Here is a 26536-nt window from a genome sequence, read left to right on the forward strand (position 1 = left end):
TTCCAGTGTGCTAGCAACCCTTTCTGAATTCCAAAAGTAGCTGTAGCACTGCCAGCTGCAGAAAACAACATGTATTACTACCTTGCTTGTTAGACTTACCTGTTCTTATATCTAAGGCTTAGTTGCTCAGAGCTTCACTAAATGCTAATGTTCAGCTGGATTATCTAGTCACCTCCAACACCTCTTCAGGTCACTGCTTCCAAGGAGGCCTTCACCTGCCTATACCTGTCCTGAGGTATACTAGTTTAAATGTGACCAAATCTGAAGTCTGGTTTGCTTGAGTAGTCTTTAAAAACAAAAGGCTAAACCAGGTTAGTAAACCACAGCTATTGAAAAAACCAGTTGTCACATTACTTCTCTCTAAGTAACAAGAAGTTTTAAATTGATGTCATTTTGTTGAAAGACATCAAATTTCAGAAAGCAGGATGAATCAGGCACTATTTGTGACTTTAAACTGACATTTACAAAGCCAGGGATCACAAACTAATATGATTCAGAAGCTTTTTTCTGCCTTTCTTTTTCCTATACTCAGAGCTTAAAAAAAATACAATTTGTGCTTGCACGTTTCAATTAAGCGTTTGGCATTAGTGAACAGTTTGCAGAATCCTAATAATGTCACACAATGATTTTTACAGTATTGTCAACTGAAGAAGCAGAATGGGAAAACAGCAAAGTACTGGTGGCATAGGTTGAGCATTAGAAGAACACAATTTTCAGGCCTCTTGCTCAAGCTTTCCATATTTTGACACAACCTAGATTTAAGTATAGGTTACAGAGTAGTAGCTTGCTGCTGCAGAGAGGGGAAGGTCTTACTCCCTTCTCCTTTCTCACCTGGTTATGGCAATCTCCACAGCTTACTTTTCACAGAGCTGCTCTAACTCCCTAATTCTTCCCTTTTGGAGAATGGTAGGGAAGAGTGGAAACTGGGTATCTTCCACCAGCTGAGGTACATAGTCAAAAGGACTCAGAGGGCTGAAATAAATACCAGAGCTTACAAAAACAAACAAAAAAAAGAATGTGTTTGGAACCTCCCACTTCCACACGTGGTAAACTGTCATATTAAGCTACAAGAGCCACCCCTAATCACCAAAGATAACTTGTTGGTCTCATTCTGCTAGCAGTCCCTGTAGAGTTTTCATATGACATCAAGAGAAGCATTCAGAAAGGTCATCTGCCTGCATGAAGATAAGCCAAGTGCTAGAAGGTGCAGACAATAGCTCTCCACTGCCTAAGGCTACAGTTCTATGGCAGCCTAAGCCGATCTAACTACTCCTGTTGCATCATCTTCGGCCTGGCACATCTGTTCACTGGACAAGTCGTGTTTCAGCATGCTAAAGAAACAGAATAGCTTTTAGTTCATTTATCAAATAGTTTATGCCACATTAAAGGGTGAAATGGCTCAGCAAAGGATCCAACAAGCATTGCAGCTGGCAGAAGAAAAAGGGATGCAAGTAGCACAGCCAAGAGTTAGCGACTTACATTTCTATAACCCTACAGCCTGAGATTCAGCTCACTCTCTAAAATTTTAGTGGTGTCAGAAATGAAGAACATTTGAAACTATTCCAGTAACTGAGGGCCCCAAACTAGTCATAAGTGGGAGGAAATACGATTACCAGAAAAAATTAGGATTATCTCAGAAGCTGACTTGACATTCTCAGGTTTTTTTTCTTGCCAATCTAAAGCCAAACATTTATTCTCCTGATGAAAGCTGAGATTCTTTCCCATGAGTCTGGGAACAGAACTTGAATTCCACAAATTCCGATTCATTTGTTCTAACAAGGGATACTTATTACAGTGGCTCTTCATATCGTATATGAATTGCAGCAAATACACTTTCTTATCTTAATTAAACTCGGCAGAAGAGTAGCTGAAGTCTATTCTGTCATGCTTCCCACATATTGAAACAGTGAGGATTTAGTCAAATATTGGTTATCTCGATTGCATTTTATCAGTAGCATGAGTCATGTGCAATACCAGCTAAAGCATACTGCAGTAAATGTACCCCGAGCCAGAAATCTGCTGCAAAAGACGATGTTCGTATGGTTACCTAAGATAGTAACTGACTAAATGTCAGGGCTGAAAAAAACTGCTATGCCATTTTTTTTTTATATAAATACACTGCTAACCAGGCACACATGAAGAACATCTTTTTCCTGTGGTTATTATTCGATTTTGCACTGGCAAAGTTTAAACTCCAACAGAAACAATGAGCACATTATATCTTCTAATGCTACACTGCCTCCACTAAGTTTTCCAAATTTCTCCCAGTTTATCACTGCTTTGGTACTCTGTTTTGAATCACAAACTTCCAGCTCCTGCTTTAGAGCCCTCCCCTTTTTGAGACAATCACAAACATTCAGATCCAAGCAGCAAAAACTAATGTAAAACCTGCTCATTAAGAAATATATCCTGAAGGAGAAATAAGAGCATTCTAATATGCCTATGTAGTTCAGGACTTTTGAAGACTCTGAAGATTTGCTCATCTGCTCTAGAAATCCTATAGAATTTGTGATTAATGAGACACTCCAACAAGATGCTTGTGTATTTGAAGATATGGTAGCTTTAAATGGAATATCTTTTTACTATAAATCTTAAATTCTTCATCCTTTACGTATCAAAACACGTCTTTGTCAATGCGCTGGATAAGTGAAAAGGCAAACAAAGAAGATTATGCTTATTCGTAAAGTAAGCTGTGGAGAAGGGGACATGAGAGGAGCACTGTACTAAGGGAAAAGGTTTAGAATGCCAGTAAAAAAAAACCAAACAAACAGAACAACCAAAAACCTTAAAACTAAAATGTACACCAAGCTTTCCTCTCTTACCTTTGTGTGCAATTTCTCCTGTACTAGGAACATTCCCCTCCGCCCCCCAGTCTTCTTGGCAGAAATGTGATGTTAGCAAACTTCAGATTTAAAAGTGTGAAAGAAGATTCACAGTTTACTGTTTCCAGTACTTTGCTTGGTGTTGATCTGTTTTCTCTGTTGTATAGTCTCATACTATTACCAGGACTTGTTTTGCCACAGCTCTCCACTGCTTTTCCAACTATTGAGACTGCCACTTTCTCTTTCCATATATTGTCAGGCACAGCATATTTTGAACACTAGCATGGGTCACTAAATTCCATTACATCAGAAATTCAACCTTTGATCAACAAATAATTATGGCTCCAGTCATAAGCGTGAGATTATTACTTAGCCTATTCTTACACAAATGACAAAGTCCATTCTTCCAAAACTAAGTTCACTTGCATTACTGATGTTCTGTCAATTACTTGTCTTCAGCAAACTCCAAAGTTAGACCACCACACACCATCTTATGTCCAAGGCTTTGAAACAGCAGCCAAGGGAATTCCGAGATAAACAAATTGTTTATTTCTTAAGTAACAAACACAAAATTCACAAAAAACCACTAATTCATGTCATACCACTTACCTGAAATAAAAGGAACTACAGAAGAGACACAGCTAAGTTGGACCTGCTTTAACCACCATTTGGTTAAGACTGTCTGAGAACCCATCCAACTAAAGCAAGCAACCGTACTGGCAGGCTTATGTACATATTTAGGTCCCACCATAATAATAAAAAAATATTCCTTAGTCATCCATTAAGCTTGTTTTCAAAAAAATCCCCAAATCTCTCTCACTCCCTGCACTTGCTGAGACAGCTACCACATCCAGGGGACAAACCAGGTAACAGTTGCAGCATCTGAGTACCTAGTTACCCAGTGCAGTTTAACTTAACATCACAGCTAGTGGCACCTATGGGGATTGTCCTATTCTTCCCACCAACCGCATGTCTCTTTCTCTTGAGCCAGAAGTGATGCGCAACAACGCAGAAAACTGGTTCAGGGGGCTAAAGTGGAAGCAAAGCAATGCCCCTTCCAGACAGTAACATGCCCTGAACTGCTGCATAATCAGATAAGCATCAGGATAAAGAAACAGAACAGAACTGGCCTTTCAGCAACTGTTTATTACATTGCTATGGATCCAGAGCAGCTAAGGTTGAGTACCCCCTCAATTTCATACATCATACAGTTTTATGTCACAGTTAAACCATGGCCCTTACCACTTGCCCATCTTACTACTCTCAGTCTTCTTCACAACCAGCCACGCTCGCCTCCCCCACACATACATTGGTGTTCATGCAAACTGGTTTTCAACTTGCCCAAGTCCTTGAACTAATTTACCAGCTAGATAAAAGTTTTAATTTCATAAACTCTTTGAAACATTTTGCTAAAAACATGCATGAGTACTAGCATCAGAGGGTAACAGCAGCAAAGATTCACTGGCTCAACCTCCTTCAGAATTACACCCCCTAGCAGAAAGCACAAATCATATACACCACCACTTAAAGTCCTAGCAAGTGCTATAGATGACAAATATTTTGAAGGGCAATTAAGAACACTTTGTTGAGAGTTTCTTTTGGCTGCAAACAATTCCTCAGACACCACAGTATAATTAAAGCTATGAATTTATCTTTTCCTATTTGAACAGAACGGTAAAACAAAAGCAGACTTTCCCCTGGTAATTCACTAAACTGTCAAGAAATCCTTTGTGTTCTGCACTCGTTAGCTGAAGAAAAAACCTGGAAAAAGCATTCAGAAATAAATTCCATCAGTCTTAAGTCTCTTGAATTCAATTAATAGCTGACACTTTCACTACCCTCATTCTCTTGTTTATGTACTTCACACACTGTTATCATCAGTAAAAACACTTTATGCCACTCAGTCTTTTGACTAAAACAACTCTCCCTATTTTCATGGTACCGCAAATTTTTGAAATACAGGCTAAGGGTGTCAGCTGCTCACCTCGTTACTTATCCCAGCCATAATGCCCAAAGACACATTCCCAAAGACACATTCCCTTTTACCTGAAGAAACAGTACAAACAATCCAAGTCACAAGAATTTCAGAAACAGTGAAGTATAAGGCTTATTTTGTTATTCATTGTACGCCATGTAAATGTATGGTCCAAAAAAACCAAAATCAGTCAGCCAAAGTCAGCTATTGCCCTAGTCTCCTGCAAAGGAGAGCAGGATCATTTGTTTCTAGGATCAAAATCATTAATAAGCCTCTTTGAAGACAACTTAACACAGCTACCACTTAACATATTTACTATTAAAAAAAAAAATCTAGTCAGTTATGTTCTTCACATCATTTCTTAAAGACAAGTTTTCTTCAAAGTGCATCAGCATTTGTGAGAGTAAGGTCAAGGAACAAGGAAGATTTCCTAATAAATTCAGAACTTAGAAGTATTCAAGTTATTCCACGGTAATTGGTTTTGCTCCCCCGTAACACAATGAAGATTTCTCCCAGATAAACACAGTCATTCAAAACTAGCTCTACCTGCAATTCACCAAAAGCTTTCCTTATCAAACTGTTATTAAGTAGCCCTTCAGAAATAAAATGTCAGTCTAAGGTTTGTCCCCAATAGATAGGTAAGAAGACTGCAAGTTATTCCTTTAATAAGAATTAACCCTCTGTGGGATTAACATGCATACAAAAAGCTTTAACAGATACATCCCAACAATCCCATTATAGAAGAGTATTACAAGGGTAGTCTGTTTTAAATTGCTCACCACCTGATCTGTCCCACTGGGAGTAACACTGGCAGTGCATGTACAAACTCAGATTCAGTTGTTTTGCCCTCAAAACTCAAAGACCAGTATCAGACTACATGTAGTAAAACATAACGGCTGCCATCTGAGCTCACGGCTGCACCACCAGCACCACTGAAGCAACTACGCCACTGGTAAAAGAACAAACCAGTTCTGTAGTCAGACAATAATACAACATGGCCAACATTGCAGATCTTGCCAATGGAGGCTGACCTACATTACTAATAAAAATTTTAGTTACCACTTGCACTGTATATCTCAAACAGACACCAACTAGCCTTAGCTGCTTTCATGAACAAATCCACTGGGGAAAATAACAGCGGTTTCTGAAAACAAACTGTTCTTAGTAAATTCATACCTAGTGAACACTTTTATTCACCACGCTTCATCTCTTAAGAGCTGAAGCTTAACAGTTCCCATGAACGCAAGAAATATTCCCCTTCTCTTTCTAATGGAAATCATGGAAGTAAAATATAAAAAAGCTTAAAGGAATGCAGAAAGCAACCTGGCTTTGGGAGCTGTCCGAAGTCAATCAAATTATAGATAGAAAGGGCATTTTATTAGGGTACATGAACAACTAGCAAAAAGAGAAAAGACAACCTTTTTTCATTTACCTACTGTCCTCGAAAAAGTACATGTATGTTCCCTTGAGTTACCTTTCTGTCTCACAAATCATTATCAGAAAAGTATCCCAATTATTGTAAGTGCAGCCCCTTCACCTGTCCTCTAATATCTAACAGTTTCTCACAACACATGCCACAATACTCAAAAAAATCAGCACAGCTCTGTGCACACTTCAGTAACAGTGAGTGGATGTACTTGAGTTTTCAACCACAGCCTGGGGAAAGCAGGAGGTACAGAGCAAGAATTCAGAAACCTATATCAGCTTGTTTGAGTGAAACATGCTCTAAATTTGCCTGCAACCTTTGTCACAGTTAGTGGTGAGTTCTGAACTTGCTTCGGCAGGTGAGAAGGTACACCTTGCTAATTGGGCACATCTTGATACTAAGTGACCCTTTATTTAATTACATTGTGAAGAGATGTACTAACAAAGAAAGTTTACAAAGTTAACTTGAACATATTAGTTTACAATTTTCTCAATTCCTGTGCTCCGATAATAAGAATAACTTTGTGATGCAGGTACAAAGCAAAAACACAGCTCACAGTCACTGCTTTCATTCAGAAGTCTAGGAGCACTGGGGAAATCAGCACGTCTTCTCAGTTCTCTGTGCAGTCCCTGGCCATCAGACACAGAAAGCCTGGGCTTGTCGAGGGAAAATGTCCTGCAAGAACAGAAGATGGAAGACAGTAAGAATCTCTCTCCTCTTGGTTGCTCTATTGCATAGTATTACAATTTGTTATAGTCACCTCCTAATAGCCAGGTACATATAGAAGAGTTGAACTCTATTCTCAGGTACTAAAGAAGCATCCTTGTAAGAAACATGATTTTCTTCTCCCTTTTCAGATCCATAAAGGGTGTACCTGTCATGTTACCCTCTATGTGTCTCACTGAGCAACCAAAGGAAAAAAGAAATAATTCAATTTACAACCAAGACGATGGCGCTAGATCACGCAATCTTCCGTTTTTCTATTTTGAAAACTGCTAGTATCCTATACAAAAGCTAACTTAAGAAATTTAAGACTAATCTGAATACTCTGCTTTAGCCACCATTTCTAAGCCTAGTTCTCCTTAGAAGTAGTAATCTCAACTTCTGTTTCGAGACATGCCAGATTTCTAAGGACAGAAAAAAAAAATTAATCACTTTCCCTCAATTTCCTGGACTCTAAAGTTACAGTATTTGCCAGCGACTGGTATAGTTCTAGAAATGCAGAGTATTTCGTCCCTTCTAACAAGAATATAACATAGGTGTGCAAGAAAACAAAAAACATGAAACGGCATTTCACTAATATCTTCAAATACCAGATAGCTTGTGTCCCTACACATATGGCCTGGATTAAAAAAAAAACCAAACACCAAAAAACAGGTCATGAAAATAAATTCTTTGTTTTCAACAGCTGGTTATGTTTATATTCTTATGAAATTAAGCATGATCACTTCAGAATAACATATATAAACTTGCTAGAGCACAGTTCCCCCAAATTCTCGTGCCCAGTTCTGTCACTATGTGGCCTTACCCAAGCTTAGTCCACCTACACAACTTACTTTCCACAGGACAGAATGAGATTTTCAAAGATCTAACAAGACTTTACCTGCTGAAAAAGGCATTAACTGTAAACCAGTGAAAAAGTTTCCCCTGCCGTGGCACTAGCACTGACATGACACCCAGTTTCTATTTTCTTAGAAGAGAATAGTCCTAACTAAATTTTGAAACCTCTTTGCTCTAGAACAGTGGGTCACACACACAAGAAAATCCACTGAGGTATAGGAAGAAAACATTTTTTGTAACATTAATAAATAATACTTTAAAATAGTGTTTATTTCATCTTTATCTTACCCTTTCTTAATTTCTATTTTTGAGTATGTTTTATAATGTATATATCAGTACAGCAGTACCTGTATATAATTGCTAAATCAGTAAATATACATATATTGGGTGTGCATGCAAAAAAGGTTCTTTTACTGATAGGCATGCACAGCCAAAGAAAACTGGAGGCCACTTCTCTAGAAAACACGCTCCCTTTCTCCTACTGAGTTAAAAAAGAGGATTTATATTTGTCCTACCTTCCCTCATTTTCCTAGACGCTACTAAGTTAACACCAAGATACACAAATCTTTCTCACTCACAAGATGATTTTGGGGTTCTTTCCTTAAAATAGCTCCAACAGCCAGCTCCACATCTACTCCTAGCTCTCTTCAAAGGTCCAACACCACAACAGTACTAATTGGTTTCACTTTGCTCCAGGAAGCGAGGACCAGGCCAGTTTCACTCTAGTGCTGGTATTCCAGGGGACTTGAATGAATGGCGCCTCACAAGGCACATGGCTCCAGTGTTTTCAGTTCTAAGGTTGGGGCCTTTTTTGCTACCTCAATGATAAGAAACTTAAGTTCCTCATGAACAGGCAATTGAGTGTGAAAAACCTATTATTGGAAAGAAGTATCAGAAAACCATACTATGATAAATGACCTGCTTGACAAGGGAACAATAAGTGGACATAACGAAACAATAAATAAATAGAATTAAGGGGCCATCAAATATTATTACCTCTTATCGCTTTGCGGGAGCCGAGGGAAGAGATGTGGGTTATAAGGAAGAACACAGAAAGCCAAATGCCTAGACCCTCACCCCGCTCTTCCCCCTCACCCAACGCGAGCTCTGGCGGATCCCCCCAGCCCCCTTCACCGGCGGGCCACAGCAAACAGGCAGCCCACCGGCAACCTCGGGGCGCGGGGAGGGCGGGCGGCCGGCAGCGAAACCTGCCAGGCCTGGCCGCCGCAGAAGGCCGGCCCCGGGCCGCCAGCAGCGCCGCGAGGGCGACCGCTCACCGCCTCACCGCCGCCCACCGCGGCGGGAGCGGGGCGCCCGCCGACCCCCTTCCCGCGCCGCGGGCAAGGAGACAGGGAGAGGAGAAGAGCCTGCGGCCGCGGGCCTCCCTACTGACCTGCCGGCGGGCGGCTCTCCCGCAGGGCCGAGGGTCGCCCGGCGGAGGTCCCTCCCCTCAGCCCGCGCAGCCGCTGCCACCTCCTCCACTCACACGGCCGCCTTACCGCTCCCCCAGCCCGCTCGGATCTCTCCGCTCCCGCCTCCGGCCTCGGCGCGGCCCTCTCGCCTGCCCCGGAGAAACCCCTCGGGAGAAACCCCCAGCCAGGCCGGGAGCGCCCGCCGCCCCCCCTCGCCCAGCGGCCCGGCACGGAGCGGGAGTTCAAACAACACACCGGGACTACTTTCTCCTTACAGGCGGAAGCACACTGTCTCTCTGCGCACGCATATACACGGAACGATTTTAAAGGACCGGGCGACGCGCCGAGCGCGAGGCACGCTGGGAGTTGTAGTCTTCCCGTGTCGGCCCCGCCCACCTCGCGGCGGCTCCCCCGGCCGCCAGCGAGCCTCGCGCCACCCGTGGCGGCGCCACGCCCCCTCGCCACTTCCCAGCCAATGGGCGGCCTCGCTGCGCGGCCGGGCGGGTCGGGAGGGTGGGTGTCCCTCCCCGGTGCGTGCACGGGGGGCGGTGCGGCTGGGCCGCGACCGGCGGCGCCCGGAGTTAGTTGTTGCGCGCGGGCGCGGCGGTCGCAGCCCCGTCCCGGGAGTCGGTTCCTCTCCGGGGCCCGGCGGCTGCGGGAGCCGGCCCTGACGAAGTCTTCCTCGGCGTAGACGCTGCCTCCCTTTTGCCGCCCGCTCGCGGGAGGCGCCGCGGGGCCGGGGAGCCCCTGCCAGGTGAGCGAGGGGCCGGTCCGATCGCGGGGCGGGAGGGGGGTGACGGCCCCTCTGGCTGTGAGGGGAGGCCGGGGGGTGGCGGTGGCCTCGCGCCGGCTCGTGCCCTGCCCGCGCCGCTGGCTTGGGGCTCCTCAGCGAGGCCCCGGGCGGGGGGAGCGGGAAGGGGCCCCGGCGCGGCTCGGCGGGGCGTGAGGGGAGCGGCCGGGCGCAGCCGCCGCCTGCCCGCCCCTCCTGAGGGGGTCCCGCCGGCGCCCTCCCCGCCCCTCCGCCCCGGCCTGCCGCGGCGCCCCAATGGGCGGCGCTGGTAGTTGCTGCGCCCGGAGGGTCCGGCTGGCGCCGGCAGCCGCCGCGGGGCCGTGCGGCGCCCTCGCCCCCGGTCGCGGCGCTGGGCCCCCGGGTCGCTGCCGACAGCCCCCGGGGCCCGCGGCGGCAACGGGCGCTTTCTTCTGCCTACACCTCGGCTGGAAGTTTTGCGACGTGATCCTGCGCTAACTCTGTTGCGCCTGAGCCTGCCGAGGAGTGCTGGGCGGCTTCGGAGCTGACACCTTCTAGGAATTTCACGACGATAAAGCCGCTGTAGGTGCCAGGTGGATGCTGTCCCTGCCGGGGCTCTGCCCTTACTCTGTTATTACTGTGTATTCCTGACATAAAAGGCTTTACGTGTTGGTGTATACGTGTGTAGCTACATTCCATTCTCCTTTCAGGCTTTCGGTGCTTCCTTTTCTCTTGAAGATTATTTTGGACCTTTAGGTGGGTCGGTCTGTTTGCCTGTTTTTGTTGCGGGTGAAGTTGAGACTAGACTGGAAAGGCTGGGATTTGTATTGGGGCAGCAAGTGGAATGATGTAAATGTATTGCAGTGGCTAGTTACTTATCAGGCAGCTGATATCTAATACAGAATGGCCAGGCTGCTCCTAGGTGAGCATGAGGAGGAGGAGCAGCGTTGCCTGTTGGATCTCTGACCTCGAGTTTAATAGGGGTCCCTTCTCAGAGAACGTAATTTCTGTTTACTTTAGGTCTTTGCCGTTTTATTTGGTAGAGCTTGGCTTTTATCCTTCTTTAATCACTTCATAAGGGGCTCCAAAGTTTTTCCCCTTACTTATTATGGTTTAAAGGCTATCCAATGTCTGCTAAAGCACTTTATTCTCGGATATTTGGGAAAAAATAATACACAAGATATAAGGGCAGGAAGGAAAGAACACGCAGTTGATTTAGGAGCCAAGACTTTATGGAATTCCAATAATTAGGTTCTATAGTTAGAAAGTTTACTTAAACTTGTATAAAATTGCCAGCTGAACAACTACCTTTGTTACAAATTAGATGCATTTAATTCTATGTGACTTTTGTTTGACTTACAACCTCATCCAGACAGTTTGAGTCCAGTGGCGTAGCAGAACAGGAAATACTTGTGGGTATTTTATTTGGTCGTTTTGACTAGTTAGAGCTCTTAATCTAGTTTCACACTGGCTTTAAAGCTTTTGTCTGTAAAGTAGCTAAGATGATTTATCCAGATGAAGCATCTTCCTGGCAGAGCTACTGCTCCAGTGTGTTTTCAGGAAAATCTCATTTTGTTCTCTAAATTGTAGAAGTATGCAAGAAGTGAATTACCAATTTTTCCATGAGTAACTTTCCATGATTAATCTTATGTATTCATTTCATGATGGATTTACCTTATTGTTAGGATATCTCACATAGATGACTTAATTTGCAGACTTCCTAAATGACTTTCTTGGATTGTTCTGTTTGGCTCAAATGCCTCTTCCTCACCTGAACAGCAGTGGCAGGTAGGGTGTGATTCCTGAGCCAGGGCAGGAGGTACCAGCGGCAGAGCAAGGAGCCAGCAGACTTTCCTGCCTGGCCTTTGTGCCAGTAGGCACTTTCACCCAGCTGCACGTGTGTGGAAATGAGCAATTGATAAGAGAGCGACCTTCACTTGTGGGTGCAACATTTGCGTTTCCTTCTATTTTAGAACATATATTAATCATGTAAATAAATACAGTTATTTTGAAACAACAGCGTTCCCTATGTGTTGGTAAGTCTTACAGTTGCTTCAGTGAAAGACAGAGTGAAAAGGCAAAATACCATTTCAACTTCTTAGGTAATTTGTGTTTCTGACTTTTCAGCTCTTTAGAAAATCTACTTGCAAACATATTTACTAAAATATGTATTCTTTTCTACTTACTTTCTAAATGAAGGAATTGGTTGGAGTCAGTCATTTAAAGAAAAATAGGGGGCGGGTGGATGTTATTTGGCTAAATGGCTCCTAAATGTTTTCTTGACTAAATAGGATAGTAAAATATTAAGATGACTATTGTAAGTTATTGATTAGGGTCACAGACATTGGTAATCACTGTTAACCTTCTGTATTGTGCTAGGAAAAACATTTATCTGAAAAGCTTACCGTAAGTTAACAAGTTGTAACATGTTTTCTCTACCTTGTTCGTGAATTTACACTCCTATGTCTCTACTTTCCTTTCCCCTGTTTAGTCCTTGCTTTTAGGTTTGCCTTTTTCCTAGAGCTGCCCATCATCCCTGTTTAGAATTAGACCCTCCCATCCCGGCCAGTTGCACATGTTTTCTTTCCCCTTTTCTCTGAAGGGATGTGCAGCTTTACTCTTTGTTACTGCTTTTCTTGTTCTAGTTGCTTTCTGATGAGATCGTATTTCAGGTAGTGTTAACTCAATAGTCCTTTCTCTTTTTTTTTGTACGTATAGCTGTTTGACCCTCTTTTCCACAGCCCTTGAAAAGAGAACCCAAAAGGTCTAAATTGGGGATTTCTAGGTAAGGATCAGAGATGAGGTCTGTCTCCTGCCAGCTTCCACGCTGTTTCCACTTCCTGTGCTGCTGCAGCTCCCGAGGAATCCTGCCGAGCTGCTCCCTCCCGTGTAGTCAGTGTGTCATAGCTGACATTCGGGTATGGGCAGAATATCGAAATGTAAATGTCATGGGTATAATGAGGAGATAGCGTTGCACTTGTGGAAAGCACTGGTAATGCGAACATTGTGAGTACATGTGACATGAAAAGAGATAGTAAAGAAAACACCTGACATGGGGAAACTGAAAATAACTTTCTTATCTTTCTTCTATTAGTATGTGACAACTCCAGATGTTTTTACAAAAATCATAATCTGTAAAACATGTTTTGGCTTATTAGTTGAAGCAAAGTTCAAAGAAATAATGTCAAGTTATTTGCAAGCCATATGTAGTGTTTACTGCCTGTTAGTGGCAGCCAAAAATCACCAGTGAGGCAAAATCCATTCTGTATGAATGTAAAGGAACATGGATTTTGGAGGAGGAGATGCATGGCCCCAGTCCACAGCCAAGGGAAAGAGGCTTCAGACTCTCCATGCTAATACCAGAAAGGGTGGATGGAGCGTGGTGTTGCTTTCTGTGATTGCATTACCTGTGATAGGCTGGTACAGAGATCTCGTCTGTAGAGTTCTTCTTGGTATTACCAGTTCTCTCACCCTTCTGTGCTCCCACACATGACCACTGTTTGAGGACTAAGCATTGTGATGGGATTTACATTGGCCTAAGGCTGAAATATTTTCATTGTTTCATATGTATCAGCACAATAATGTAGAATTTCCATTACCATACAGTTTTAAATTCAGAGTGGAAAAATACAGACTGCAAACTGGAATAAGACTTGCTAGTTGACTTTCACTATTTTAAAGCATGGTGACGTAGAACAAGTAAACAGTATACACTGAAAAGAATGAGAGAGCTTTAGTATTTCTGAAGTGTTAGTGACAAGGACAAATGACTTGGTTTTACTTGGTAACAATTCTAATTAGTTGTCCAACATTCGAGCTGCAATTTCAATAAATTGTGGTTTAGTATCATAGGCTGTGTGTTTCCTTTGGTGTTTTCCAAATCGTAAGCAGATATTATCAACCATGTGAGAAATTTTCAGTCTTATCTTTTTCCTAAGATAGATAAGTGGCTGAGTCACTAAAGCAGTTTCTTTCCCCATATCTCTTTAAGTGGACTGAGTTGATTTGAGATTGCCTGATTGTTGAAAATGTGGATAGAGGAAAACTACACAGTGGGTGTAGCTCTAAGGTCACTTTCTTTAAATTGGTTTTCTTATGGGACATCATTGGCTATTGCAAAAATTACCGTGTTAGCTTTTCAAACCCTGAGTTACAAAACAGCTTTACTGCAAATGTTTTTGGGTTTGTCTGTTCAGATGACACCAAGAACAACAGAATTTCAGAACCCGTCTGGCGCGTAGCTCACCATTTCTCTCTTCCCTGTAATCACATACTGCTGTGCAGGATGAATGTAAAATCAGTTTTAAAGTGCACCACTTGGAGAAGTATTTTGTAATCAATCGGTACCTGATTTTTTTTTTTTAATGTATTTGATTTGGGGGAAAATTGTAATCCCGACTTTTTGTGTAAGTACTTGGAAAAATCTCCAAATAGTAGATCCCTTCGCAGGTTTGCTACTCATGCCTGTCATGTATGGGCCTGGCCTTAATTGAGATGCTTTTGCATGAATTATAGTAGCAGTAACAAAGATCGCAATTATGTTTCTTGAACATCTGCACTTTGATCACCAAATAGTTATGTTCACATTTCAAAGATGCGTAAATATGGGGTGTAAAAAGTATTTAACAGCATTCATTTGCTATCTGTACCTCAGAATGCCTTCAGAATTCATGGTTCTTCCTGCTTAGGAGTCTTTTTCTTATTTGCCAGCTTTTAGAGCAGGGGATATTTAATTTCCACATGAAATAAAATGCTCAACATGGGAAAAAAAATATTTTATCCTTTTAAAGTGCAAAAAATTATAAATGTTACCTGGGAAAGACATTTTTAAATCTTTCCATTTGTAGGCTTTATCCCACATTTTACTTAAGAGGAATATTTCAGTTAAACCTTACATGCACTTAAATGTAAATGCTGAAAAATGCTCTACCATCTTAATGCAGTCGCTGTTGACCGCAGGAGACATTCTTAGCAAAGTTTTTGAAATCACAGTAAACAAATGGATAAAAATCATGCCAGGCTAAACATTGTAGGCTTCTAGCAATACTTGTTTTAGTAACATCTTGTCTGAGACGCCAGTTCAGTGTAGTGCTAAAAAGTAAGATCACTGACTTCATAAAGTTAGTGTTATTTCAGAAAACATTGCTACTAGCACATAATTTGCCAAGTGCAACCTTATTGGTGTTTAAACAGACTTGGATTATTACATTATTTGATAAAGGTTCTATAGGAAACTATTTAGTGATACATTCACAGTTTGACCTTAAATGTTTTTGTAAAACCATTAAATAAGTGCCAATCTCAATCCTAAAATGTTCTTTCTTGGATAGATGCCTGTGTTTATACAGGCCTCTCTACAAAGCTCACCAAAGAAGGAAGACAGTATATAATACAAAAGATGTACATTTTGCATGTATATATTTATATCCAGTCTTCCAGCTCTGAAGCTCTTCCTGTCAGAAAAACCTTCATACACATTTAAGACATTTAAATGTATGCTATGAACATGAACAAATATAGACATCCTTCTACACTGACTTCATGTATATTCCCTCTTACTATAAGTCTCTGTACATATCACAGATGCTCTTGCTGTTGTCTCAGCTGCCAAGTAGCCTCTTAGCAAGTATCATTGTTTTGCTTTTATACTTGTTGGTGTCCTTTCTGTAGGCTTTTTTAATGTGGCAAGAGGAAGGAAGAACAGTTTAAAAAAGGAAAAATATTATAATCTTCCCCTCAAATTCACCAGTAAATTCAAAAACGTGCATGTCTGACAGTAATGGAGACACTTAAAAATCCTATAGCTCTTGAGTTGAAACTGGCCTTGTATAACTCTCAGTCTTTTTGCACTTCTTTTCCTGAGGCAAGTTTTGCCTTTCTGTCTACTTTGTATCAGCCCCTAATTGTCTTCCACAGAGTAACCCCTGAGCCTGTTTGGAACACCATTAAAATCACTGATTCTGTCTGTAAAGGCTCAGAATTACATCAATATTGCTTTAATAAACTCGGAAGTTTAATGCAAATACATACAAGCTCAGGGAGAATAAATATTAGTATAGGAGTTTTCCATGGAGGGGTAAGTCATGTTGTGTAATTGTTTTTCCATTTACTTTAAGCCTTGCTAATTGTCTTTGCCTCCTTCATCTAGAGTGGGTAGTTTTGCTAAAAAACAGGTTGCACAATATTCTCCAGTCTCAGACTTTAAGTCTGTAACTATATGGTTAAGGAGTGTGACTCCTACTGTTTGGAATGATCCTTGGAGAAGATAGTTTATTTAATGACTTCTGTACTATAAACTGTAGACATTCTTGGTTTTTAGAAGCAAGGAGATAGCTCATCATAAAGATATAGAGAATGTGGGGCACATGAAAACTCTCCATGTGATCAGTTACATATGCTTTGATCGTGCAACAGTATGCATTCTGTTGTAGTCAGTGGAACAACTTGGTGTTAAATATACATCTAAGGCATAAATGTTGACTGTTTTAGAGCTTTGTATCTGTAAAATTGTGTTTTCATAATGTGGGTTTTTTTCAAAGTTTGGTTGTTTAAAGGGCTGCAATATCAGATTATTAGCAAGAAAGTCTCAAACCAGGGCTCCTGCTAATGAAGCTGTCAGTAATGTATCTTTCAATTGTAACAGCAAAATGTAAAAAATATTATGGCAGGCCTTCTTAAAATGAGGCAGACTGATATTTAAAGGTCACTATCTCTGGCTAGAAAAGATTGCTTGGGAATTGCAGAAAACGAAGGCGTGTTAGGACAAAGCTTGCTGAATCTTGAAGTGCTCTTGTGCCTATGAATTTTGCCTAGTAAGTATTTCTTGTACAGCAAAGGTAGTATCCCTGTTAGAGAAAATGTCAGTACAAGCAGAGCTTAAAGTACGTTTCGTTTACCCTGTAATCTGTATTGGTTCTGGCTGCGGTATCATAATTGTCATCTTGCTCCATGAACCTGTTGGCCAGTAGGGTGCTGGTTCATGGCTCCTTGCAAGTTAACCCACTTATCTTCTTAGGGTGGGAGCTAATCTCTTCCAAAGGTGGTTCTTTTAGAAGAGTTGTTCAGAAACTGGTACATCAGAAGGAATGTTGCACTCTGGTATATAAAAGTACCTGTTTTTAGCAATTGATAGAGAGATACTGTTAGTAACAGTTGCCATGAAAAACCTCCTGCGACAGCTTTGCAGGTTTAAGGTGAGATTGCAGAGCGGTTAGACGGAGATTCCTCAGCTGCACTGGAGCTTTAGTCATGGTGAGTTCTCCTGTGTTCTGTGTAATTATCTCTGTTTGTCTGCTTGTTGGAATGTGAGAAGTGTTTGATTGTTTTGCTTGTCTGTGCAGTTGCTTTCAAAGAGAGCAGCTGAATCAGGTTCCTTTCTGATTGGTGTTGCCACTCAGCATCAGTATGGTATTCAGTAAATACATTCTTTAAATACATTATTGCAAATCGTACTAGATTGCATAATACTGTAAATATCAAGAAGTGGTGCGTGTAAAAAAAAAAAAAAAAAAAAAAAGAAAAAAAAAAACAACAAACCAACAACACATTTCTCAGCCCCCTTTTTTCTTTTTTATTTTGCAAGCCTGTAATTTTTTTGTAGTGCGTGATGGTGATAACATTGCAGGGTTTTTTCCTACTCTGTCCTTTGCAGATTGATTTCATTTCTTATGGTTGTACATTATCTTTGTTTATCAGTGTAAATCAACAGAGCTATTCCTGAACAATGGAGATAGCAATGGACAGACCTTTTGAAGCCAAATTTGCAGGCTGAGAAACAGTGTTGTATAGAAGCATGTTGAAAAAGATAACCAGCATGGGTTATCAGGGTTCTGCTCAACCCCCTACTGAGGAGATTATGGAAAAGGCTGTGTAATAGTATTTTCTAAAACATTCCTATGCAACTGCCAGGGCACTTGATGGAAGGTTTGTGCATACACTAATAAGTCACATGGGAAATAACAGTAAACAGATGAAATACCAAAGCAACAGCATTTAAATATAAGTGGGAATTAGATTTCGTAAGATTTCAAATGTTACATAATTGGATGTTTCCCTAGAGTTGAGTACCTGCAATTCTTTACATATTATGTCACAGTCTGTCTACATAGAAAGCTGACTTTGAGTGACTTCATATAAAAGTTGTTAAGCATCCAAACAAAATGAAATCTGTAGACCGCAGAAGGAAATGTGAATCCATATAATGAATAATGTTGTCTTCAGTGGCAAGCAGTACTTACTGAGAGGGGGTTATAAGTTCAGACAGTAGTCCCTGAAATTGCATTATATGGATAACACACTGAATTTTTTTTTTATATTGTGCTGGCTAAAAGAGTTGGTGTGCTTTTTGCATCAAATAACAATCACAAAAAAAGGTTGAAAATACTGAAAAAATAAGAAGCCAGTATTGGTTCGTAGTTGCAGTGATTGTGCTGGGTGCAAATAGCTGAGCTGTGGATAAAAATATTATTAAAAAAATGAAATAATTGAAAATCAGTATCAGTTTCTGAACAAATGTATGCACTACTTTTCAAAAAATCATAGTATTTTTATGTTTTTAGTGTATACATTATAGAGGAGCATTCATCAGCACAGTCTCCTATTAAAGTCAGTCTCTCTACAGCAGATGGATATGGCTTCTTGGATTTCTCTTGCTTGTAATGAGCGAGATGCTTGTCCATTCAAACTTGTGTTTCAAGTGATATGGGAACAGTTTTGATTATCATTTAAAAACTTTATTTCTTTCCTTTTTGTGAACATGAGGCAGTAGAGGGTTTCTTGTAATTTTTATTTGGCTTTCTCTGCCAGTCTACAAAATGTCTATAACTTAGATATCTTAAATCTGTAGATCCCAGCTACTTTTAACTTAGTTGATTTTGCTACATGGTTCAAGGTTTCTTTTCCATGTGCTCTCCCAGAAGTTTCAGGGGTAAGTGTTCTTCAGGGAAGATACATGTGTATTAGATACATGTATATTCATTGGATGATGCACAGTAAAATGCTTGCCCTGCCTGCACAATCTTAAGAGTTCTGAAAAATTATTTCCAGTGGACAGTTAAAAGCCTGGGCAACTCCTGTATCCTTCTAGGACTAATCAGTACAGGACTTGTCTTGTAGGTGCATTTGCAGTCATCAATCTATACCTCTAATAGTTTTTCTTGAACATGCTTGTTTTTTTCCTTGGGGGTAGTTTTACGATCTAGTTTAGAAGGGAGAGCTGTCGTACAACAAAAAAGAAATTCTGTTCGTTAGTTTGAGAGATGAACTAAACCTCAATTTGTATTCTGAGAGCTTAAAAAGTACAAGGAGATTGGAGAATCATATCTTCACAAGGCACCTTTCTCAGGCTGATAAGGAACACACTCTATACATCACATTAACTCATCACTTTCATATCCTTGGGTGTACATGACAGTGTCATTTAAGAACAGAAAATATGCAGAGAACAAAGGGGGTATGATTCTTGAAATTAATTGAGCGGCACCTGAAAAATGAGTAATCTAGCCTTTAGTATAAGGGAAAAATACATTGAAATACAAGTCTACCTTCTTTATTTTTTCCATGAGAGAGAAAAGTGAAGACTTCTCATTATTAAAATAACTATCTTTTTAAACGCTACTTTGCTAATTGGTGCAACCCTAATGTGTCTGCCCTGTTTTACAGGGTACTCTAGGATCTGTGATAAGCATTTCCTTTTCCAAAAGCCGTACACAATGTGAAAATAGAGGGAACATAATCTCTTTGCCTCTTTAAGATGTGTTGGAATAAATGTGTCTTTTTGAAAGGTTTTTTTTGCATATTTTTCAGATGAGCAACTCTCTTGAGCTTTGTGCTTTTTATTACATAGCATTTATGTTTTTAAAGTTCTAAGCATGACCTCAGGTTTTTATTTTGGTTTTAGTAAAGTATTTGCTGCTTGTAGCCCTGTAAAACCTGAGAGTTTTTTCCTGTCTTCTAGGTTGTAGTCCCCCACAGTTCCTATGGAAGGCTTAAATGCACACTCTTTTGAGTAGAAAATGTTTTCTTTAGTACTTTTAGAACTCAATCATTGGAATTTGCTCTGTACAAAATTATAACTTCCTGAGAAAATACTGGCACAAACTGTGGAAGCTGTTAGTTTTTTGGAGCTTTTGTTCAAATTACTCATTTTCTTTGCTTTATTTCTTCTTTTGCTTCATAGGTAGAGGCTAGTGGTCAAAACAAACTTGGGGGCTGAAGGGCCTACTTTGGAATCTGGCAAAAAGACGATGACTTAGAAAAGGGAGTGTGCCTTGGAGGGGGGAGTCCTTGAACTGAAGAAACAATTTTAGGAGCTGTGGCTTATTTTGTCGTTTGGTTCTGCAAACTAGTCAGTTCTGGCACTTCCATGCACCAACTTCTGCTAATTCATATCTTACATGTATTCGTATATTTATAGTTTTATAGAAAACAACTATTAACAGATCCATTTTACTGCTTGTGAAAGTTAAGGTATATAATTTCTGTTGATGGTTGAAGAGGGTTCTCTGATTCTAAATATCTTTGGCCATGAGGATTTTGGAGAGATGTGATCATTCTACACTACCTTGCTCTGAAATGAACAAGTTAAGAAAATATTTATATCTCAAAATCAACTTTCTAGTGTTATTGGGAAGAAATATATTCTGGAGGCTTTCATTCAAAGAGGAGACATTTTTTATTCTTTTCATACTGAGAACTGTGTGTCTGATCTCCAATTTGTCTGGACGTGTATATGTATGTCTTACAGATGTATTTGTATTGAAGTGACTATTGATGCTATTTTAGGAAGTAGTGTTAAATCTCCAGTTATATTCGTGTTTCAGGAAGTGTCCATTTTTATCTGCAGACTAGTGCAGTAGAAGGGAACGGTGATTTAAAAACTCCTCATAGCAGCGTATCAACCTAGTGTTTCACTGTCTGGGGATTGTGACTAAAATTCCCATCTCTTTCCAGAAATTTGGTCTGACTTTGGTTTGCTAATTTTTTTTTCCTTTAAAGTGCTGGTTAAGGAGACATTTAATGAGCATCCCAGCTGTCTGTGCGTTGGAAGCAGGTAGGCAGTAGAGTGAAATGGCTTTTTCAATCATCTCCAATCAGAATCCAAAACTCCATAGTTCACCGATTTAACAAATAAGAGAACTAAAAGCTTGCCTGAAGTCAATTATTCCAGACTTTAAAAGAGGACCCAGAACACCCTCATAGTCTTACTTTGCTAACTCAGCCTTTTGAAAACAGCTATGGTAAATATTTATTTAGTTGCCATAATACAGTATGGGTATGTCTTTTGACCTCAGCAGTTAGACTGAGTTAGGCCACTGCTTCTAAGAGTCTTTAGTTCAAATGGTAAAGATTTATGGCTTTATATCACAAAGTGTATTTCTAGAGGCTTATCCTGGCACTGTTATATTTTGTTTTTGTAACTCTGTGGCATTGTCATCTTTCTTGTATAACTTGCTGTCAAAGCACATGCTGGGTCATGTGTTATGGTCTGTTCAGGGCGACTGTAGGTTTTGCTAGTTAAATATTTCTGTCTGTGAGTTGGAAGAGCTACACTGCATATCAGAAGCTTGCAGTCAAACCTGCTAATGAGTATTTACTTTTCTCATGGCTGAATACTTAAAGTTAGCATGTGATTTGGGGGTAATCTTTGGAATTAATTTCTGTATTGTTCGGCAACAGGAAAAACTTGGCAACTGGGATAATGCTCAGTTTGTTGCTTAGTTTTCAGATTATTTTAATCAGAAATTTCGATTTTGAGATAGAAGAGCAAATAGGGTTTTGCCATTTTTAGGGCATGGAAGGTTCTGCCTTTAAACTCCCAAGTCAGAGAATGAGTAAATACTTTTTAAGTAAGGAAGCTTCATTTTTACAAGTTTCATCGTTGAACTTGAGATCACTTTTTCCACCATTTGTGACAAGGGATCAAACAGGCTGTCTGCAAAACAGTAAAATGCATTCAAGTCTGTTGGTATTGTCAGGTCATGACTAAAGCTTGATAAAATGAGAATGATTGGCAGAATGACATGCACCCATAATTTTTTTTTAACTCTTCTGTAAAATGTACTGAAATCTAAAATAGGGCATAGTGTTTGCAACAGAATGCTGACTGTGACAAAAACTTTGACAATGCAAACATTCTCACTCGTGAAGCTGAATCAGTTGGAAACAACAGCCAAAAAGGCAAAGTGGAAATACCATTAAGTTCTCTGAAATATTTAGTAGCAATGATCTGCATTAAAATAACTTGGTGAAATTAATTGATGCTTTTTGTCATTATTTTTTTTTGTATAGCAGTTTTCATGTGTGCACCACAGTCTTATCTTACAGCAAGAAGCAAGGCTCTTTCTGCACTGAGATTCTGAAGCAGGCTGATCTGGCTAAGACTTTATTGCAGAGATTTGTTTCTTAATCTGCATTGGAGATTTTGAAATACTGGCTGTTTTTTAGCAGGCTGATTTAGTTTTTGTTTGATTTAAGACTATACAGAATAGGACTGCTGTAATTAGAGCTTGGTGGTAGCTTTTTGGCAAGTCCTGAATTATTTGTGCAGTCGTATGGTACTGAGAGAACACGATGCGTTTTGAGGGAGGGGAAACCAGAACAATGGGCTGATTTGATCGTGTGGGCTAATATGACTCATTTAGAATGAACTCTTTTAAAAAAGTTTTTTTAGGGAAAAACTGACAGGCTAACCTCAGGTTTCAAATCAATTTAAATATTGTCTAGCAAGCTGTAAGTCTCCCTTCGATCTACAAGGGCCTAGCAATTCTCCATGGTTTTGGGTCAGCAGTTTACAAACACTGCCTGGACCAATGATCTGTGAAATCAGTCTTGGAGTCATCCTGATGCTGCCTTTGAACAGTTTCATTGACGGCAAAGTAGAAATGACTGTCAGGCCTGAGGACTGGATTATAAAAATTCTAAAACTTGAAACATGCAGAAGACAAAATGCTGGTTAAAAACACTTGGAAAGTTTCTCTACTCTTCAAATGAGAAAATTTTGGTCCTGAAATTTTCTGGAGGTATGTTGCAAGATACTGAACAGCCATGTTTTGGTAATGTTATGATATTCCATAAATATATTGAAGACATTTTGCCCATCTTAGAAATTGAAGCTACTATACGAAGCAGTCTGCTAGCTGGCTAGTTGCATGTTAAAACTAACATTTTTGTGGATTCAGAAATACTTAACTGCTTTTATTCTGTGAATGCATAAGGTGGATTAATTTATATACAATGCTGCTTAGTTAGTGAGAAGTCAGTGGTTTTAAAGCCAATGAAATAGCAGTTATACCTGCCACATGATCTGCTCCTCTTGTTGAAAACATTTGTTTAAAGCTGAACTGTGGTGTTTCCCTCAGATCTAGTTTCTTACCTACGTTAGTAAAACGTGCTTTCTGTTGTTGCTTCAGACATCTGTGACAACTGGCTTATTGTTCCCACCCTATGCCAAGTTGTGTTTCATATTAAATATTTTTTTTCAAAAACAATTGTTTTGGGAGGAGTTTCTTGCGTACTGACTCCAGCTAGCATGCTTCAGTTGGGCAGTGTATTTGGATATCCCTGTTAAGGGGTCATATCTTTCTTATTCATCTACCATCTTTTGGCCTTATAGTTTATTTAAACACAGCATTACATGCTCTTTCTAAAATATCTATAAAATATCGTGTGTTCTGGATTGTAGGGTTCACCTCATTGTAGGTTAAACTTATTGTGTTGTGGAAATCTTAGTCCTGCCTATGTGTGCTGAAAAATTGATGGAGCCAGTTACAAAATTTGATAGTGTTGGCTTTTACTAATGACAAATCAACTGGGAGAAATCAGCTGATGCTTTCAGATCTAGGAGGCACGTAGGGTGCCTCCCTTAAAACTCAAGCGGTATGTAAGAATAAGAACAGCTGTTTGAAATGTCACAGCAGTCTGGGAACTGGCCATACAAGGAGCACTCTCCTTACAAAGATAGGTCTGTCTGATTCATGTGTTGCATGTGTGTGAAAGTTCATGGGGCTCTTTGTCTAGATGTTAGCTACGCGTGCGTTTAATCTTTGAGATGTTTGAAAGCTCTAGATATTATTATAGAATGGTAAAAGGAAGTGGAAAAGAAGGAAAACAGACTTACTGAATATTTCAGCAGTTGTTTGCCAAATCACATTTTGGGATTCGTGTCTATTTTAAATACTACAGTGGCTGCCAAAGCTGGCAAACTGTGATCCCCTTTGGAAAGGGGAGGAGACTTCATTGCTTCTCTGCGGGGGAGAGACATCACTTCATTTTTCTGTTGCTTTGTTTTTCCTTTTGTAGTGAACAAAGAAATTCTGGGGGAGAAAAGTAGAAAAAGCCATTTTTCAAAGCTTTTCCAGAAATTTTACAAAACAATGGGTTTGATTTACACTTTAAATGTTGTTTCCTGTCTTCTCTCACATCATTTGCATACCATTAAAAATAGTTTGGTTTAACTTTATTTTATAGGAATGTGTCCTTTCCTCAGCTGGTACTGGTCAGGCTATTGTTTCCTTGATTATTTCCAAGTGCATATAAGCAAGAAGTGATCAAATTTAATCACCAAACAATTGGCCAGATGTGCAAAAAGAAAAGCTGATTAGAATCACCAAAAAACCAAGCTGCACATAGAATAACATGTATGCTTAAATAACTAAAGCCTACAGTTTAGGAAGATAAGATGGCTGAACAGCAACAAGAAAAAAAACTGGGAGCCAAAAAATATCTGGGTTTTCTTCCTGCCTTTGTCATGCCTCACTTGTAGCCTTGGAAACTGAGACAAAGAGGTTAAGAAACTTATTCTTAAAATGGTGATAAGATACAATGTACAGCTTATTTTCGTCTCACTTATTCCTCTGCAAAGTGCTAAGTGTTGTGTTGTGTTTTTTTTTTTAATACTGTAGTCTATATGATGAACCTGTTTATTTAGGACTTGAGGCAGTGAACCCACGTTTAGTTGTGTTACTGTGCGTAGCTGTTAGACTGATCCTTTGTTTTAATCTGTCAGTCTTTCCAGGTTATTTCGTCATCACTTCTATCAAGAGGGTGTTGGATGATTTGGTCAAACTAGACAATTCTCGAACTTTCAGCAGGATGCAAAGTATCTCCGGTACATAAGCACGCTGACGAGTCACAGTGCAGAGGAGATGGTTGGCTGTATGCTTTTCAAACAAGCTCTCATTTTTCCTCGAGTATAAACCAGGAATTCAAGATTGTGGGATCAAAACATTGGAAAGTGTTCTTGGCAAGCTGATCAACTGTGAAATAGTTACGAGCTGTTATTTTTAAATCTGAAGGTGATGCTTAAGTTTAGTTAAGTTCTGTTCTTAGGGCTTTTGTTTTATAGGCTCTCTGGCTATTCCTGTGCTGTTTATATTAATGCAGCTCATTTGTAGGCAATGCAGACACTTCTAGAAATTGTAAGATTGTGGAGATGTTTAATGGCTAAGGATAAATTGCACAGCTGTGGACACTATTTATACTTTTGTATATAGAAAAGAGTCTGTATCATGAAATAGGCATAGCTCAATCTTGTGAGTTATTTTTCACATTTTTTTAATCTTGGTGAGGACTTGCCAGCTTTTAGTTTTACATGTTAAAAAGTGTTAGCATGTCCATATCCTAAGGAGGAAAAGATCATGCATTACCGATTAAGAAAATAAGAAGATAACACTGTATATTTAAGAAAGGAGAGAGAAGGTAGATGGGCTGAAGTAAAATGCTTAAAAATCTTAGTAAGGAATTCTAGAAACCCTGCATAAGATTTCTGGGCTGAGAGGAGTAGTTCCTAAATATGCAAAGGGAAACTGTAAGAATTTAAATATGATCAAAATAGCCAGGACTTGATAGAAGATAAAGTGAACAGTAACTCATGCAACAAGTTAGTTGACAGGTTAAGGATCTGAAACCTCCACAAAGTGTACGTCCCTTCTACAAGAAAAAAATGTCCAAGCCCAGAACTTCTTGTAAAAGAGCAATTTAAAGCAATTTCCAACTTTCTAAAATATGTAAGGAAAAATAATTATAATTTTAGTAATTATATCTCAACCAAAGGACCCACAAAGGGAGCAAGTTGTTTGTTCTTTGTAGATGTGTTAATGATGGGAATCTTTTAGAAGTCAACTTTAAAGGACAAACGCAATTATAGGATGTGTAAAATGGAAATTAGGCGCTGAGATAGAAACGGAATTGCTTCAAAGATGTGAGGCTAGGATAAATTAAGAACTACCAGATACCATCTTTGAAATACTGGAATCTAATATCTTTGGCAATTACTTTGAAAAAAGTTCACTGAGAGAAACCATAGGAAGTTGCAGACACTATATAATTCTGTGCTCCTACTTTGTATACCTTGCACATAGATTGTGGATAATTTCAAGCTGACCCCCTATTTTATATCTGAAAAATTCCATAAAATTACTTTGTTGTTTAAAATATCTCTGAATGCTTCTACATCCTCTATAGAGATTCAGTTGCAACATTGTAGTTTGTCTAAAATCCACAAGCTTGTTCTGTCTCAGATTCCTGTTTCTTATGGGAACCAGGGGATAGGTTTAGTGGGTGAATTACGAAGTAATTTGATCAAGGGCTCAGAAG

General features: G+C 40.0%; 2 protein-coding genes across 17 annotated transcripts in view; one reads left to right on the top strand and one right to left on the bottom strand.

The window, feature by feature from the left end:
- HMG20A (high mobility group 20A) overlaps positions 1–9567 on the bottom strand; it is a 49894-nt gene extending 40327 nt beyond the window's left edge. For 2 of the 9 annotated variants that reach the window (XM_087744456.1, XM_087744452.1), the window contains exons 1-2: positions 9283–9441; positions 6780–6898 (exon numbers count right to left, since the gene is read on the bottom strand). Coding sequence is in view for 3 of the 9 variants with exons in the window: in XM_087744452.1 (XP_087600578.1) it covers positions 6780–6794 (15 nt within the window). In the remaining 6 variants the exon portion in view is untranslated. The other 7 variants (XM_087744451.1, XM_087744453.1, XM_087744450.1 and 4 more) reach the window with 7 other exon arrangements.
- A 167-nt stretch (positions 9568–9734) lies between these two features.
- PEAK1 (pseudopodium enriched atypical kinase 1) overlaps positions 9735–26536 on the top strand; it is a 123632-nt gene continuing 106830 nt past the window's right edge. For 5 of the 8 annotated variants that reach the window (XM_087743812.1, XM_087743811.1, XM_087743810.1 and 2 more), the window contains exon 1: positions 9735–9949. The gene's annotated coding sequence lies outside the window, so the exon portion shown is untranslated. Of the gene's footprint in view, positions 9950–17175; positions 17195–20973; positions 20994–24947; positions 25237–26536 lie in introns of those variants that run through there. The other 3 variants (XM_087743813.1, XM_087743816.1, XM_087743815.1) reach the window with 3 other exon arrangements.

This window comes from Nipponia nippon, unplaced genomic scaffold (assembly GCF_047370975.1).
Source record: "Nipponia nippon isolate SJK-2023a ecotype South Korea unplaced genomic scaffold, ASM4737097v1 scaffold_9, whole genome shotgun sequence".
Lineage (NCBI taxonomy): Eukaryota > Metazoa > Chordata > Aves > Pelecaniformes > Threskiornithidae > Nipponia > Nipponia nippon.